Source organism: Natrix helvetica (genome assembly GCF_964273705.1).
Source record: "Natrix helvetica genome assembly, chromosome: 4".
Classification (NCBI taxonomy): Eukaryota; Metazoa; Chordata; class Lepidosauria; order Squamata; family Natricidae; genus Natrix; species Natrix helvetica.
This window is the reverse complement of record NC_138550.1, coordinates 155198770-155216860: the sequence shown is the minus strand read 5'-3', so window position 1 is coordinate 155216860 and position 18091 is coordinate 155198770. Positions and strand designations below refer to the sequence as shown.

At 42.5% G+C, this 18091-nt stretch overlaps 1 protein-coding gene across 2 annotated transcripts in view; it reads left to right on the top strand.

Annotated features, from left to right (window-relative positions):
- SNTB1 (syntrophin beta 1) overlaps positions 1-18091 on the top strand; it is a 140973-nt gene that overhangs the window by 60681 nt on the left and 62201 nt on the right. For both annotated transcript variants that reach the window (XM_081950595.1, XM_081950594.1), the window contains exon 2: positions 16878-17094. In XM_081950595.1, the coding sequence (XP_081806721.1) occupies positions 16878-17094 (217 nt within the window). The remainder of the gene's footprint in view (positions 1-16877; positions 17095-18091) is intronic.

Genomic DNA, 18091 nt, shown 5'->3' with positions numbered 1-18091 from the left:
GTGATCGGGCGAGATCTTTGGCAGAAATAAGGAATAAATGTACCGTGTTTCCCCGAAAATACAACCTGTCCCGAAACTAAACCCATGCCACATTTTTCGCGTGGGCAAAAATATAAGCCCACCCCCGAAAATAAACCCCCCCTCCGGCCAGGCAGAGCACCGCTCACTGACCTAGCGTTATTCCGAAAGCGCCAAGTCGCAGGAGGGGGGGAGCGCTAACGTTGCTTGCTGCCTTCGGGATACCGCTAGGTTGGGGAGTGGCGTTCTGCCTGGCCGAAGGGGAGAGTTGCCGGGCGGCTGCTCCCTTGTGAACTGGCTCCCGAAGAGCCGGGCACAGCCTCAGGGGCAAAGCAGCCATGAGGTAATCATGCCCACGAGCAGCCGCCCGGCAAATCCCCTCTCCAGCCGGGAAGAGCGCCATTCACTGACCTAGGGGGTAATCCCCAAAGTGCCAAGCCATGCGGCGCTCTGCCCGCTCCCCAGCTCCTGCGGCTTGGCACATTCGGGATACCCCCTAGGTCAGTGCATGGAGCTCTGCCCGGCTGGAGAAGGGGGTTGCGCGAGCGCCTGTTCCGCTCGCAGCTTCACCAAGCCCTTGCCAGGCTCTCCCAGGCCACCGCCGCTGGCTGCTGCTGCTGCCCGCCGCCGCCGCCCCGCTGCTGCTGCCCGCCGCCGCCCCACTCCGCTCCGCGCAGCTTCAAAACTCGGGCCGAGTCTTTCAGCATCGGCCACTCCAGGAGTGCTCTCTATGGTGGGCTGGCTGCCGGACAGGGAGTTTTCCAGCAGCCGGCCCACCATAGAGAGCACTCCTAGAGCGGCCGATGCTGAAAGACTCGGCCCGAGTTTTGAAGTTGCGCGGAGCGGAGCGGGGCGGCGGAGGGCAGCAGCAGCGGGGCGGCGGCGGCGGCGGGGGGGGGCAGCAGCAGCAGCCAGCGGCGGTGGCCTGGGAGAGCCTGGCAAGGGCTTGGTGAAGCTGCGAGCGGAACAGGCGCTCGCGCAACCCCCTTCTCCAGCCGGGCAGAGCTCCATGCACTGACCTAGGGGGTATCCCGAATGTGCCAAGCCGCAGGAGCTGGGGAGCGGGCAGAGCGCCACATGGCTTGGCACTTTGGGGATTACCCCCTAGGTCAGTGAATGGCGCTCTTCCTGGCTGGAGAGGGGATTTGCCGGGCGGCAGCTCGTGAGCATGGTTACCTCATGGCTGCTTTGCCCCTGAGGCTGTGCCCGGCACTTCGGGAGCCACTTCACAAGGGAGCAGCCGCCCGGCAGCCCCAAAACAATAAGCCCTCCCTGATAATAAACCCAAGGGCATATTTCGTGGGGCAAAAGAAAATAAGCCCCTGGCGTATTTTCGGGGAAACATGGTAGATGGTGGGAAATACTCGATTTTCAGTGTTTCTCAGCCTCAGAAATTTGAAGATGCATAGACTTCAACTCCCAGGATTCTCAAGTCAGCATGCTGGCTGAGGAATTCTGGGAGACGAAGCCCACACATCTCAAAGTCGATGAAGTTAAGAAAGATTCAATTAGACCAAATGGATTTTTGGACCAGTATTGCCAAAAAGTAATGCTTTTCATGTCCTATAGTTGTTCTTTTACCCACACATTCTCAAAATTCTTTTCCCACCCATAGAAAAATTTAGAGTTAAGATTTTACTTTCCAAAGTTTCCCTCCCACATAGGACAGTATACCAGAAATATTTCTGTTATATTATATAAATAAAACTTCAGTTGGGTGTCAGCTGTTTTGGATAGAACAATGCATTTTTTATATCCTGAATAACACCAGGATTTTTAAAACTGCTTTTTAAAAAAAATAACTATTTTATTCTATGCTGATGAGAATGTGAATACAAAAGTCTCTGAAAGGCGTGGCAACACAAAATGCAAAGATTTATTACAACAACTGGAAAAATTAACAAAAAACACACTTTGGAATTCATAGAAAGCTATGACTTAATTATAGCTTCTTCTCTAAGCCACAAAAAAGCTGGGTTTCCTCAGCCCAATGAACCACAAATCAGTGTTTCTCAATCTTGGCAATTTGAAGCTGTGTAGACTTCAGCTCCCAGAATTCCTCAGCCAGCCATGGCTTTAACCAATATCAACCCAACCTTTTTATGAACTAGTTAGAGGTGGTATTCAGCCAGGTCGGACCGGTTCTGGAGAACCAGTAGCGGAAATTTTAACCGCTACCGGTGGGGGCAGAGCCACCCCTGGATGGCTCCGCCCCATCTATTCGCTGCCTCTCGAGTCCCAGCTGATCAGTCCCTGGAAAATAGATTAGCGGGGTGGGAAGGGAATGGAGTTTTTTACAGTATCCTTCCCCCAGGAGTGGCGAGGGAATGTGGATTTTGCAGGCTCTTTCCTCCGCCAGGACTACCAAGCCACACCCACACAACTGGTAGTAAAAAAAATTGAATCCCACCACTAGAACTAGTGTTATGAATGAGGGCAGATATATCAGGAAAAAACCATTCTCATCTACACAGATTTAGTTGGGGAATCATTAAAAAAAGACGTGGCACTGATGCAGACGCTTATGAAGGGTTCACAACTCGGCATCCTACACCAGCATCAGTGTAGTATTCAAGCTATTGGACATGAACTTCAGAAACTTGGAGGACTTTGAACAATTCAAAATAATACCTTTTTTTTGTGCCCAGCATACCCGGGAATGAAATTAGGGAGAAAATCCCCGTATATGGCACTATTTTTAGCTCAGGGTTAAAATATGGGGAGTTTGATGCTCTCTGAGCTTGGGTTTTTTCTTGCAGACATTTTATTACCAAACTAGGTGACATCATCAGTGCTTTTACACCCAAAAGCGTTCAGTTGATGTGTCTTCAGCATGAGTGAAACGCGGAATTTGAATTTCGTGGCTCTTGCTTCCTTTCATTTAGGACATAGGCTGGATCTATTGTATATCCTGCAGGACTGGGGTGTCAAACATTGTCACGTGACATATCACACCTTTTTCCCCCCTTCGCTAAACCGGGCGTGGGTGTGGCCAGCGCATGACACATCCGGCCTGTGGACTGCAAATTTGACAGCCCTGCTGTAGGACAAAGTGCTGTGAACTGAAGTGGCAGTAATGATGAAACTACCCCAGAAATGCCAATATTGTTAATTGGATGGACGGACTGATTTCCAGTTTGGTATAGTGGTTAAGATCCTGACGTAGAAACCAGGAGCCCTTTGAGTTCTAGTCCTGCCCTTAGGCATTAAAGACAGCTTGGGTGACTTTGAGCCAGTCACTCTCTTTCAGCCCAGTCCACCTCACAAAGTTGTTGTTGGGCAAAATAGGAGAGGGAAGGAGTGTTAGATATGGTCACCGCCTTTAATCTATATTTATAAAAACGTGTGTGTGTGTTCCAGCATAACTCTGGAACGCCTTGAGCAATTTCAACCAAACTTGGTACACAGATGACTTACTCTCTGGAGAAAAATACTGTGGGGGTAAGACACTCTGAACACACCTCAGGGCTGTGTTTAATTAAGATACAGCCTGTTGTACTATGTTGCCCTACTGGCTTCTACTGTACAATGCAGTGGAGTTGCCATGGTAACGGTTTCACAGTCCTCCACAAGGAGCTCTCTCTGGTAAGGGAGAAAAAACAATATTAGAAATTCCAGACAGTTTCCCCCTATAAATAAATACCCGGGCAATGCCGGGTTATCGGCTAGTTACCTATAAAGGAATAACAACGGGATAAAATAAAAATCAAATAATTTGTATTGAATTTGAATGTTTCGCTTGGGAGACCGGAACTATGATAAATAAATCAAGTAATCATAATTTGATTTGTGTTGTTGTTTTTTTCATGTTCCTTAGGCTGACTTTTAAAAACGGTAACCTCCACTGCCCTCTGAAATGACAAAGTCCTTTTGCTGATTCATTGTTTGGCATGTATAGATCAAAATTCAGAACCTTCCTTGAAATGCTAAGCCTTTTCTTTTGTTTTTCCTACCATGGGAGTTATTTTTTTTCCTTCTGCATACCCTGAAAATAAATCCTCCCCCCAGAATAAGCACTTCCCTAAAATATTGCAACACAGCAGCAGCCATGAGGTGACCACACTCTCTGCCTCCTGCACCTCAAAAATAATAAGACCTCCCTGAAAATAAGGCCAAGTGCTTATTTAAGGGGCCAAAAGAAAATAATACCCTTATTTTCGGGGAAACACGGTTTTTGTACGTGCAACCGATTCAATGAACTTTATGAGCAATTAAAATTTCATTCATTCAGTTCTAGTCTTGGATTATACCTAAAAGTGTTTGTGATGAGGACACGGTGTCTACTAACGTCTAGTTCCTCCTTTGATTCTGTTGACTTGGAAACAATAATTTAAGAAAGAAGCCCTTCCTGAAGTGTTTGGGATTTGCCAAGACTTTAGCATTAATTGTAATGTTTGTTACTGGTGTTCCCTGAGCAAATTTTGAAAAGGTGGCCGTGGCATTTTTATAAGTAAATAACTCTTAACCACTAATATGCAAGAATGATAATAGGCAGGGAGCTATTCCAAAGAGGCATGCAATTAAGTGTTTTGTAATCCCACTTAAGGCCGTTCAGAGAGCTTGTAAGAACATTGCCTAGCTCCTATTATCCCCTGGTGAATAACTCCAAAGCATAAATATTTTTGAACACAGCAGGACCACGTTCGATTACAGTACTGCAGCCACGTATTTTGAAAAAGGAGAAGTAAAATGATGACTGGAGGAAATTTATGTGCAATTATCCTTAGCTTGAAGTAAAAAATAATAATAAATTAAAAAAAATCTTGGCTTAAATACGCCCAGATAAGTATAGACTGTATGCGAAAAGTTACTAGAATGATACAGCTATACCTACACTTTGTGTTAGCTATTACTGTATTTTTGGGAATATAAGACGCAACATGGTTTTGAAGAAGCAAATAAAAAAAAAAGCTTTTGCACTCTGCAAACCTCCCAAAAATGGCCCGTTTTTTGCGAAAACTAGCCCATCCCCCCCCCCGAAAAAAAGGCACGATTAGCCTTTTGGGAACTTGCAGAGTATTCCTGGGGGGGGGGGGGCGGCAAAACGAGCAAAAAATGGCCCATTTTTGTCAAAAAACTGCATGCATAGCCTTTAGGAGGCTTATAGAGTACTCCTGGGGGCTGGGAAGGGGCAAATTGAGCAAAAAACGGCCTGTTTTTCACTTATTTCTGCCTTCCCCAGCCCCCAGGAGCTCTCTGAAAGCCTCCTAAAAGCTATGCATGGCCATTTTGGTGAAGGGGGCGGGGTTTGGGGAGGCAAAAAATGCTGTATTCAGTATATAGGCGCACCCAGATTTTCAGCCTCTTTTTTGAAGGAAAAAAGATGCGTCTTATACTCCGAAAAATATGGTAATTCATTTCCAAGGTAGGATTTGTAGGAGCCTGTTTGCTCATACCTTAAAATGGTGAGATGGTAGATATATTCAATTATGCCCATGTGTGTGGCTTCTCACTTTCTCCTCAAATGGCTGGAGAGTTGTCTTCAGAAACACTGATTAGTGGTTTACTATGATTAAGTAACTTACCCAAAACAGAATTGTATTATTTACGATAGGATACGGGTAGTCCTTAACTTACAAACATTTATTTAATGACTGTTGAAAGTTATGACGGTGCTGAAAAAAGTGGCTTATGACCAATCCTCATATTTACAACTGTTGCAGCATCCCTGTGGTCATACGATCAAAATTTGGGTGCTTGGCAACCAGCATGTATTTACCAGGGTTGCAACATCCTGGGTTAACATGATAGCAATAGAACTTAGAATTATGTACCGCTTTACCGTGCTTTACAGCCCTCTCTAAGCGGTTTACAGAGTCAGCATACTGCCCCCAAAATTTTGGGTCCTCATTTTACCCACCTTGAAAGGATGGAAGGATGAGTCAACCTTGAGCCTGGTGAGATTTGAACTGCCAAATTCCAGGCAGCCCTCAGGAAGCAGAAGTAGCCTGCAGCACTGCACTCTAACCACTGCGCTACATTTATGACTTTTCCAGCTGGCTTCCAACAAATAAAATCAATGGTGGAGAGCTAAATTCACTTAACAATCACAGGACCAAAGGTTGTGAAATTGGAAACAACTTATGTAACAACTGCCTTGCTTAGTGACAGAAGTTCCGTCCCAATTGTGATCATACTTCAAGGATTACGTGCACATCAGATAGGTAACATCTGTTTGCAGCTCTTTAAAGCAGCTAGCTCTTTTCCCCAGATTATGTGTCAGCTGCTCAGGGAGACACATGGGAAAGAAATGACTCTTTTAAAGAGTTTTGGACATCTATGTGTTTCATGCCTGTTCCTTCAAGAGCATTACACAACCTTACTGTAAATAGCATAATTTTTAGTTTGGATAAGTTGCTTAAACATTGCCTTCCATAGCCAACTACCTCTGGCTAGAAAGGTGGGATGCAGATAAATATGCATGAGGTGGCTCGAGGAAAGAACCCAGTCACAATATGTTTTGTTTTGCAAGCAGTCAAGAGCAGAGGGTTCTCTACCTTCAGATAGCAGCTTTGACCACAGCCATATTGTGTGGAGATGATTTGCAAGCCATGTGTCTCTTAACACTTGTGGACAAATCCCCAAGCTGGCCAGGGAATTCTGGAAATGGGAAACTACACATCTGGAAAAGGCCTAGGTTGGGAATAGGATAGAATTAGAATAAGAATAGAACAGAACAGAACAGAATAGAATAACAGAGTTGGAAGGGACCTTGGAGGTCTTCTAATCTAATCCAACCCCCTGCTTAGGCAGAAAACCCTACACCACTTCAGACAAAGGTTTATCCAACATCTTCTTAAAGACTTCCCATGTTGGACCATTCACAACTTCTGGAGGCAAGTTGTTCCACTGATTAATTGTTCTAACTGTCAGGAAGTTTCTCCTCAGTTCTAAGTTGCTTCTCTCCTTGATCAGTTTCCATCTATTACTACTTGTCCTACCCTCAGGTGCCTTGGAGAATAGCTTGACTGCCTATTCTTTGTGGCAACCCCTGAGATATTGGGACACTGCTATCATGTCTCCCCTAGTCCTTCTTTTCTTGAGACTCACTAGACCTACCCAATTCCTGCAATTGTTCTTCACATGTTTTAGCTTCCAATCCCCTAATCTTTGTTGCTCTTCCCTGCACCTTTTTTAGCATCTCAACGACTTTTTTACATCGTGGTGACCAAAACTGGATGCAGTATTCCAAGTGTGGCTTTCACCAAGGCATTATAAAGTGGAAACACTAATGAAACTCGTAAATGCCCTTCCTGAGCAAAAAAGAACAGCAGCTCACCTTCTTGTCCTTAAAGGGACAATCCTGTCTTCTTTCCTCAAGACTCATGCCTTAAGAAAACATTTAAAGAACACAAGAGTGTGTGTGGGTGTGTGTACATGCACGCAAATGAAATTTGAAACCTTAGAGCCAGTGACATTATAAATTTTAAATTGTTTATCTCCTGGTGATATTTGCTGAAAGCTAAGGTTTCAGTAGTGCCCATTCTAAAGATCAGATAACTGGTGGCAGCCGGGTATATCGTTGCTTTATTCTAATATCCTTTTTATTTACCCGGAACTTAGAAAAATCTCATACCTTTTACAACCCAGTGGGCGTTTTTGTCTTAATAGTTATCCTATTTCATACAGACCAGCAGGATGCCTGTGGCAGACTTACACATTCTGTATAAGCTAAGGCATAACACAATTTTGGTTCAGTGCATTGCGTGAACTTCACACTGTGGTTTGTAAACCCATAGTTCATAGCTTGGTGCAATGTGTGAATATGGCCAATTGTTATTTGTTCAAACAAACTAAGGCTTCAAAATAGCTGAACAGCCCAATATATGATACTAATCATTCTATCTTTTCCTATTACCCTGTTTCTCTGAAAATAAGACCTCCTTGGATAATAAGCCCATTGGACTTTTGAGCGTGTGGACTAAAGTAAGCCCTCCCCCGAAAATAAGCCCTCCTCGAAAACATTGCAACACAGCATCAGCCATGAGGTAACCACGCTCTCTGCCTCCTGCACCTCAAAAATAATAAGATCTCCCAAAAAATAAGGCCAAGTGCTTATTTCGGGGGCCAAAAGAAAATAAAACCCTGTCTTATTTTTGGGGAAACACAGTAACTCAGTTAATGCTCAGTTTGCAAATACGCTAGTACTTATAACGTAGTTGTTTACCAGGTTTCAAATCATTATAGGTAGTCCTCAAATTATGACCCTAATGAAGCCTGGCCATTAGAGTTGTAAAGTTATTACCTTTTTTTTTAAAAAAAGTTTTTTTTTATTTTAAAACAAACAAAAATATGCATTAAAAATATCATCAGTTACATATCTATTTAGCATGTCATTTGGTCACAAACATTTGTGCATCACCGCTTTCAATTGCATATAGAATCAGTAATCAGCCCAATATACGTTAGTACATTGATTATCATTGTAAATCATATATTCAATTTACTCTTATAATTTCTTCCTTTTAAACATGTATTCTAAGGATTAAATTCATATATTTGCTAACTATCTATCACATCATTGTAAATCTATTACATAGTAACATATCTTAATGGTATCATCTATCTCATTTTAATATTTCTTGCAGTATATATAAAAAAAATTCGCCAACATATATTTGTATATCATTACTTTCAATTATATTTTACATATATACATTATACATATAAAATCATAAAATATCTATCAAGTGTATACAAATATAGATCTATAGAATCTATTAATTAACAAAGGGGGGGGGGGAATTCTAGGTCAATTCCAGCGTAATTGTAACTATAATTCCAAAAAGAAAAAAGTCCAACAGAGTAAGTTAGAAGAAAAGCACAAAGGGCAAGTCCAAGACCAAATCAAATCGCTTCAAATCGCTTCTTGAGTCCAGTCAGGCATCCGGCATTAAAAAGGAGAAAAAAAGGAAACCTTCAATTAACTATTTCTTACATCCGCCGCTTATTTTCTTATTAGTCTTTCTTTCCTTAAGTAAAATCTCCAAGTTTTAGGGTATTCTCTCTCCAAAGAAAAAAAAAAATTAAAACTCTCACCAAATCAACATGCTTCTCTCCAGCGCTTACATTTGGGGCGGTCAGCAGTTTCAGCAGCCGTGAGGCTGACTCTTAGTTGCTGGCAAAAGGGGCTTTTTCCCGGATCACCAGAAACTTTGCGGGTGTCTCGATCAACAGGATCTACCCCTGCCTACCCCTGCCTATACAGGACAGTTTAGGTCTGAATGGACCGTCCAAACGACCAGAATTCGGCAGCGATCCTGGGACTCCAGGAAAGTCCGACCGTTCCACCGCAACGCCACGACCCCTTGCCTAGTTATTACCTTTTTTGAAATGGTTGTTAAAAAAAATGTTTAAAAAAATCATTAAGTGAATGTGATGGTTTTAAAGAGAACCATGTAGTCATTAAGCGAACCGACTGTTCGCTGTGGTGAGGTTTTGCCAAAAACTAGAAGTGCCAGCAAAACTGTCACAATGGCCATAAAATGTCGTTGGGGCCCAAAATGTGATCACATGACCATGGAATGGGAGGTCACCATCGGAAATTTCGGATTTGGGTTGTAAGCCCTTTTTTGGGGGACGATTGTAACTTTGAACGGTTGCTAAACAACCAATCGTAAGTTAAAGACTTGGTTGTATATTGTCTCCCAAGCTTATGCAGAAACTAGACTGGTCATTCCCCCAATCAGAGCAAGACAAATACTTAAAAGAAGCAATAAAGTTGAGGAGTAAATTTGTGTCCTGCACATTCGCCTTTGGCCTTTTAGATAGCCAGCCTGTTGGGTTCAAATTAGCAGCATCACTAATAAGGCTTGATGAGGTCAAAAACAATGACATACGAATCAACCTCACTGGGCAAGTGCAATTATATAATGATGTCCTGGGTTTTATGAGAATTGAGAGGAGAATTGGAAGGAAAATACAACTTGTCTCATTCAATTCATTTATCAATCAGCTAAATTGTTTTTTAATTATCTGCAAAACATATTCTGCAGGCATTTAGAAACATTTTAAAATACTTTCTTAATCAAAAAGACAACCGAGAGTGTTTCAAAAAGCACTTAATGAAGTGTGTTAGGTATTACTGTGCACACCTAATGATTTATCTAGACCATATTTAAGAATTTCTGGCATACACCAAGGCTAATGAGATAAGCATTGATTGGCAGAACATGAGATAATGCCAAATTGTTCCCTTGATATGGGAAGGGAGGTGCCTCTGTAGTTACTCTTTTTTTTCCCTTTTAGCTACAGATAAATTTATCTACAGGTAGTTCTTGACTTGGGGAGGAAAGCTATGGCAAATCTAGACAGCATACTAAAAAGCAGAGATATCACCCTGCCAACAAAAGTGCGTCTAGTCAAGGCAATGGTTTTCCCAGTTGAAATGTATGGCTGTGAAAGTTGGACCATAAGGAAGGCTACGTGCCAAAGAATTGAGGTCTTTGAACTATGGTGCTGGAGAAGACTCCTGTGAGTCCCTTGGACTGCAAGGTGATCAAACCAGTCAGTCCTAGAGGAGATCAACCCTGACTGCTCTTTAGAAGGCCAGATCCTGAAGATGAAACTCAAAATACTTTGGCCACCTAATGAGAAGGAAGGGCTCACTGGAGAAGAGCCTAATGCTGGGAAAGATTGAGGGCAAAAGAAGAAGCGGAAGCCAGAGAATGAGGTGGCTGGATGGAGTCACCGAGCTTAAATGGACTCCAGAGGATGGTAGAGGACAGGAAGGCCTGGAGGAACATTGTCCACGTGGTTGCAATGTGTCGGACATTACTTCGCAACTAACAACAACAACAAAGTTCTTGACTTGACTACCATTCCTTTAGTGACTATTTAAAGTTAGAACAGCATTGAGAAAAGGGACTTATGACCAGTTTTCATGCTTACGACCATCCTCATGGTCACATGATCCAAATTTGGGCTCTTGTATTTATGACAGATGCACTTTCCTGGGGTCATGATGTGTTCCCCATTTATGTGTTTCCCATAATCTCCCAACCAGCTTCCAACAAGCAAAGTGTGAATAGGGGATGATGCCAGGTTCACTTATCAACCACGTGATTCACTTAACAATTGATGTGATTCGCTTAACAACTGTGGCAAAAAGGTCATAAAATGCAGTTCAACTGATTTAACAGCTACCTCTCTTAACAGCGATTTGGGACTCAGCTGTGAGTGTATGTTGAATACTACTGATGGAATGGGGATGGGATGGGATGGGATAGGAGAGAATAGAATAGTCGGAAGGGACCTTGGAGGTCTTCTAGTCCAACCTCCTGCTCAGGCCGGAAACCCTACCATTTCAGACAAAGTGTACATCAAGAGCTAGAACTGAAAGATCAACTATGGCTGGAGTCCAGTAACCAGAAGGAATCTTAGTGCAATATTTACATTCTGTTCCTAAAAAAATTTAACATCTGCCTAGAATTATCAGGCAATTTTTTCCCTTGGGGAAAGCAGAAAGCTGGGCTTCACTGTGAGCCAGTGGGCCGTTCTGACTATAGATTCAGCACATTTGAAGAGGGAGTTTAGACCTTCAAGGAAGGAACCCTAATTAATGCTTCCCTGATAGTTGGATGTTTAGACACCATTTCAACACATCCGAGAGATCCCATCACCTTTGGTTAATTGGTTCCACTGCTGCACTGCTGTTATTGTTAGGAAGTTGTTTTCTGAGACACAGTCAGAACCTGCCTTCTTGTAATTAAGTCCCTTCTTTGTGCCTTAACAAGTTTAAAACAGTAAGGAAAAGGTCTTGATCTTCTGTAGGACATAGTTTCTGATTTTGAAGCGTGCTATTATATCGCTCTCAGTCTTCTCTTGGCAAAGATCCCGAGTTTATCTCTCTCATAAAATGTATGGTTCTTTCCACCTTGTTGCAAAAGGCATAGAGGATAGGACCAAAGGTCTTATTTTGTAACAAAGAGGTACCAAAATGCAGTACCCCGGACTGGACAAAGACTCAAGGAGTCAAACAAGTGCAGAATATAAGTGGAACTATTACTTTCTGTGATTTGGAGATTATAGTTCTATCAACCCAGTGAGGTTAGGCCAGCTCAGGGATCAGGCTCCACAAAACTGAATTCTGAAAGTCAGTGTCTCCCTCTCTCCCTCTTCATTCCCTCTCTTCATTCTCTCTCCATTCCCTCTTCATTCTCTCTTTCTCTTCATTCTCTCTTTCTCTTCTTTCTCTCTTCTTTCTCTCTCTTCATTCTCTCTCTTCATTCCCTCTCTTCATTCTCTCACTCTCTCTTCATTCTCTCCCTTCATTCCTTCTCTCTTCCTTCTCTCTCTCTCCATTCTCTTCATTCCCTCTCTCTCTTCATTCTCTCTTGTCTTTCTCTCTCTTCATTTTCTCTCTCTCCATTCTCTTTCTCCCCCTCTCTTCATTCTTTCTTCATTCCCTCTCTTCATTCCCTCTCTTCATTCTCTCTCTCTTCATTCCCTCTCTCTCTTCATTCCCTTCATTCCCTCTATCTCTCTTCATTTTCTCTCTATTTTTTCCCTTCATTCTCTCTGTCTTCATTCTGTTTATTCTCTCTCTTAATTCTTTCTCTCTCTCTCTCTTCATTCTCCCTCTCCCTCCCCCTCCACATGTTCTCTGCCTTATGTTCTCTTACTATTCCAGGATGCCATAAAAACAGAAATTCTAAAATTTCCATTTGTTTCCTCTTCTTTCCTCCTCCTGATGAGTATCTGGCAACAATAATTCCTGTTCCTGCCAGCTCAAAACTCAATTACCGCCAAATGATGAATCAGTAATATAGAGCTGGTGGCTATTAATCAAATATTTATATATGGCACATTCCATTTTTGAACAACAAATGAGTATAAGCATTGTATGAGAGGAAATGAAGAATAGAGGTGGTATGTTAATGGAGAATTATTTTTTTAGAAAAAGGGTGGGCAACCTGTAGCTCCTTTACATTCTCCAACCTCCAGCTTTAGAATCAGTTCTCAAATGTTGTTGCCGAAATGCAGTTTGCCAGTGTGTGTTTCTTTCTGTGTGTATGGGGGGGGGGGGGTTGTTGCTGTTGTAGTACTGATTTTGGTTTTCATCAAATTTAGGGGTGAAACTTTTGCAGTTGATGTTGATTAAACGACTTGGGCGAATCTCTGTCTCAAATCTGATGATACCCTACAACAGAGATGGGGAACTATGGCCCCTTTTTTGACTCGTGGACTTCAACTCCCAGATTTCCTGAGCCAACTGGCTCAGGAATTCTGGGAGTTGGAGGTTCACCAGTCATAAAAGGGCCATGGTTCCCCACCCTTGCCCTACTACAAGATTATTATGTAGATAAAACGGGAAGAAGAATCTAAATACAATATGCCACCTTAGGAGCCTGGCATTAATTCAGTTATGAAAATAACCCCAAAATACATCACGTGCTCTGCCATTACTACGCATGATGATTATTTCTTTTATTACTTTGCTACTCACACAATTACTCCAAGATGGGAACTACAAGAGTTCCAGTCTCAACTGGGATAGCACCCAAGTGGGAAATCTGGCCCTTACTCTGGAGTGTGTCTCATTCCAAATAAGTGATTTTGTATCTAAAGGTGTACATTTTCTTCTCTATGCTGACATTTCTCTGGTTTCTCATAATGTCCTTTTAACAAAACAAAGACATCTGGATGCAGTTTAAACTGTAATAGCTGGAAACCATTATTGTCCCTCTCTCTTCCTTTGTGTGCCGGTGTGTATGTGTGTTAGAAGCTGTTTCCCAATAATAGCAACAGCACTTAGACTTATATACTGCTTTATAATCCCTTACAGCCCTCTCTAAGCGGTTTACAGAGTCAGCCTATTGCCCCCCAACAATCTGGGTCCTCATTTTACCCACCTTGGGAGGATGGAAGGCTGAGTCAACCTTGAGCCGGTGAGATTTGAACTGCCAAACTGCAAGCAGCCGATAGTCAGCAGAAGTGGCCTGCAGTACAGCACTTTAACCACTGCGCCACCGAGGCTCTGAAGGAATACAGGTAGTCCTCAACTCACAACCACAGTTGAGACCAACATTTCTGTTGCTCAAGAAGTCGGTTGTTAAGTAAATTTTGCCCCATTTTATGATTATTATTTTTTTGCCATAGTTGTTAAGCCAGGGGTGTCCAAACGTGGGAACTTTAAGACTTGTGGACTTAAAGCTGGCTGGGGAATTCTGGGAATTGAAGTCCACAAGTCTTAAAGTTCCCAAGTTTGGACACCCCTGTTTTAAGCGAATCAGTCCAGTTGTTTAGTGAACCATGTGTTCATTAAGCAAATCGGGCTTCCTCCATTGATTTTACTTGTTAGAAGCCAGCTGGGAAGGTTACAAATGGTGATCATCATATTGATCGCAGGACACTTCCACTGTCACAAATGCATGCCAGTTGCCAATAACCCGAATTTTGATCACATGACCGTGGGAATGCTCCAGTGGTTGTACGCCGATCCTGTGACTTAAAAAAAAATGCTGTTGCAACTTTGCAATGAAGGTTTGTAAGTTGAGGACGATGTGAAAATTCTGTGGTCATTGATAAATGATGTGGTTTTTTTTAAAAAAAAATTAAACCAAACTTTCACTACTAGAGTCATATTTGAGCCTATGTGTGTGTGCTTGTGCGTATTTTAATATCAGTCACTTCCTAAAGGCTGCTGATGAAATGTGGTATCTTGCAAAGCCAGAAAGTCTCTTAATACTCTGCCTTTGATCAAGTTTCTTTTCTTCTTTCTTTCAACATGTCTTGCCTTTTACCTTCGCCGTTCCATAAGCTGATACTTCCCATTTTTTTTGTTCCCCTACAGAATCAAAGTGAAACCCTTCCAGTTTGAAGTCTTTTTTTCCCCTTTCCTTTCCTTTCTTTTCTTTTTCTTTCTGGTGGTGTTGTTACGGCTAACCTGAATGAGTCACAAGATGTTCGAGAACCTAATTAGAAAAAAACAAGAAGAAGCTTGATAGATTTGATCGCATTTGTCCGTCTGACTTGCAAGACGTGTGTTTTTCTCCTTTGTCTTTTTTTTTCCTCTCTTCCCCCTTTCGAAATGTCATCCCTGAATATATAACAAAGGCTTAATTGTGGAAATGTTGAAGCTTTTGGTGAAAATGGCTGCGTATGAAGTGCTCTTTAGAACACGGCACTGTCTGGCTGTCGGCCCAGCTAACAGGAAAATAATGAAGCTGTTAGCATATGGCAACAGATTAATTTACTCAAAAGACAATTCCTCGTTAGCCAGTCGTTTTCAGAGCGGAGGGGGTGACGTGGATTTTTGGAGGAACGAGAAACAAATGTTGGAATCTTAATTACCTGACCTCAATTTCAAATTTGTTGGAGATAAAAAGAGACCAGAGTTATTCAATAGTATGTGACGACAATTAAGAACTTCAACCTGGAAAAGAGGTTGGGATCAAATTGTGGACAGTTGTTACCAGACACTTCTATCAATTCATTTGTGTTATCACTAACACACTAGTCTAGTTAACATTGAGTAAAGACTATGTCAGGCTTTTTCTGACTTGTTGACTTCAATGATTCGGGACCTCAATTCTTTTTGTCTAGGCCTCAATTCTTTGTGATAGGCCTTCTAATCCTGCTCATTTGATAGATATTATATTGGGAAGGCTAAGATAGGCAATGGCTTGCTATGGTTTATGCTGTGTGAGTGCAATTAAAAACACTATTTTAACAACCTGGCTGACTTAACTATATATCGGAAGATTGTGAGATGGTAGTCGCATGAATAAAATTAAAGGTTATCCCTTAATAAGATGTTTTGGTGTATCAGAGAAAAAAACATAATTGGAATAAATAAAAATATAATTAAAAATCTCCACTTCTACATAAGTCTTAAACCAGTCACATTCTTGTAAGCTTGTTTGTTTGTTTGTTTGTTTTATTGGATTTATATGCAATAGAGATTGGATTTATAAGCAATAGAGATTTACTAGTATTTTATTCTGGGGGACTTTTCTGAATTAGCTTAGGTCTGTATGGCAAACCTATGGCAGGCATACCCAAAGTGGCATGCAAAGCCATGTCAACCGGCATGTGCGGCCTTTCCTGTTTGTCTTCTGGGTTTCTGGCGCGATCAGCTGTCCTTTGCACTCACAGCAGTGCCAAAAACTAGCGCGCACGTGCACACCAGCCAGCTGATTGCCAGGCGCGCATGTGCTCCAGAACCTGGAAGCTCGGCTTTTCCAGAGTGTGGCTGTGACAAGCATGCGCACATGCGACATTTCCATGTGACCTTTTTGGCACTTGATGCCGAAAAGTTTAGCCATCCCTGGCTTAGGTGATCTCCAGATATACGGACTTGAACTCCCAGAATTCTCAACAATTCTTTCTAAATGGAGTTCTAGTGGGGTGACCGCCCTTGGGTTGCTTGGCAACAGAGTCACCATTGTGGCCCTTTGCAGTATCCTGCAGTCATCTGACTATGTATTACATCCGTTTGCAGCAAAAAGCATTTCTGTTTGGGGGGAAAACCTCACCATAGTGAATAATGGGTTCATTTTATGACTGCTGCAAAATAAAAATCGTAAAATTGGATAGGTTACATGACTAACTGGTTTTATGACCATTGCAACATCCGACCACGTGGTCTCCTAATGTCAGGTGCAAAGAATCAGGACCATCTGTTGTATTTGCAGCTTAGGAGATTTATTCAAGCGCATACACAAGAATCTATTCTATCTAAAGTTCAAGCATTAAATTGGTACCAGATAAGAGACAACGGAATTGAGGAGCAGTTGAACTTGGACTGTTGGTGAGAATGTAAGGACTCTAGGCTAATGACACATTTCATTCCGCCCTCAGATCTGCCTGCGCTTCTTCTATACCTACGCTCTCATTTGTTTTCTTCTTCCTTTCAGTGAAATACATGCGAGAAGCCACCCCTTATGTGAAGAAAGGTTCTCCTATTTCGGAAATTGGATGGGAAACTCCTCCTCCCGAGTCCCCCCGTTTGGGCAACCCAACCATCGATCCCCTGTTGCCGCTGTCTCTCAATATCTACCGAGACAAAAAGACCATCCCACTCAAAATGTGCTACGTGACGCGGAACATGGCTATGTTAGATCCAGAAAACAGGTAAGGAAACCTGGGGGGGGGAGAAGAACACTGCCTTCCCATAATATTCATTCTTCGTTATTATTGTGGATCAAGAGCACTTTCAGTCCATAAGAGAAGTAGCCAGCAGCTGTCTTTCCTTCCCCTTCCTTTTCTCTCTTTGCACATTTCCCATGTTCAGCAGAGAAGAATAAAAGGAGTGCATCTTACTTTGTTGATGTCCAGAAAGGAGGACAATTTGCTGAATTGGAAGGGACCGTAGAGATCTTCTAGTCCAACCCTGTGCTCAGGCAGGAAACTGCTTAAAATTTCAGAGAAGTGGCTGTCCAATCTTTTCATTAAAAATTCCAGTGACGGAGCACCCACAACTTCTAAAGACAAGCTGTTCCACTTATTAATTGTTCCCACTGTCAAGAAATTTCCCCTTAGTTCCTTCTGCATAGACATCATAGGTTGATGTCTGTGGAGATTCTCAGTCATCCAGGTCATGGTTGTCCCAAAGGTGCTTTTTTAAAGAGGCAACTGGACTTTCTGGTTTTTCTTTGAAGACCAAGAAGCTAATCCAAGAAGCTTCTTAAGGTAAGTTCTAGGTTGGCTCTCTTCTTGGTTAGTTTCCATCCATTGCTTCTTGTCCTGCCCTCAGATGCTTTGGAGAATAGCTTGACTCCCTCTTCTTTGTGGCAGCCCCTGAGATATTGAGTCCTTTTGAAGTTCTTTTCAGTAGACTGCTTTCATTCCAGGACTTAAGCAATGTTGCTTCTGCAGTAGTGTCTGAATATCTCTCTCAAGGCTATCTCCATGGCTCTCTACAGCAATACCTGTATTATATATACCGCGAAGGGACGCAGCGGCTAAGACGCTGAGCTTGTCGATCAGAAAGGTCGGCGGATCGAATCCCTAGCACGGCGTAACGGAGTGAGCTACTATTTCTTGTCCCAGCTTCTGCCAACCTAGCAGTTTGAAAGCATGTAAAAATGGAAGTAGAAAAATAGGAACCACCTTTAGTGGGAAGGTAACA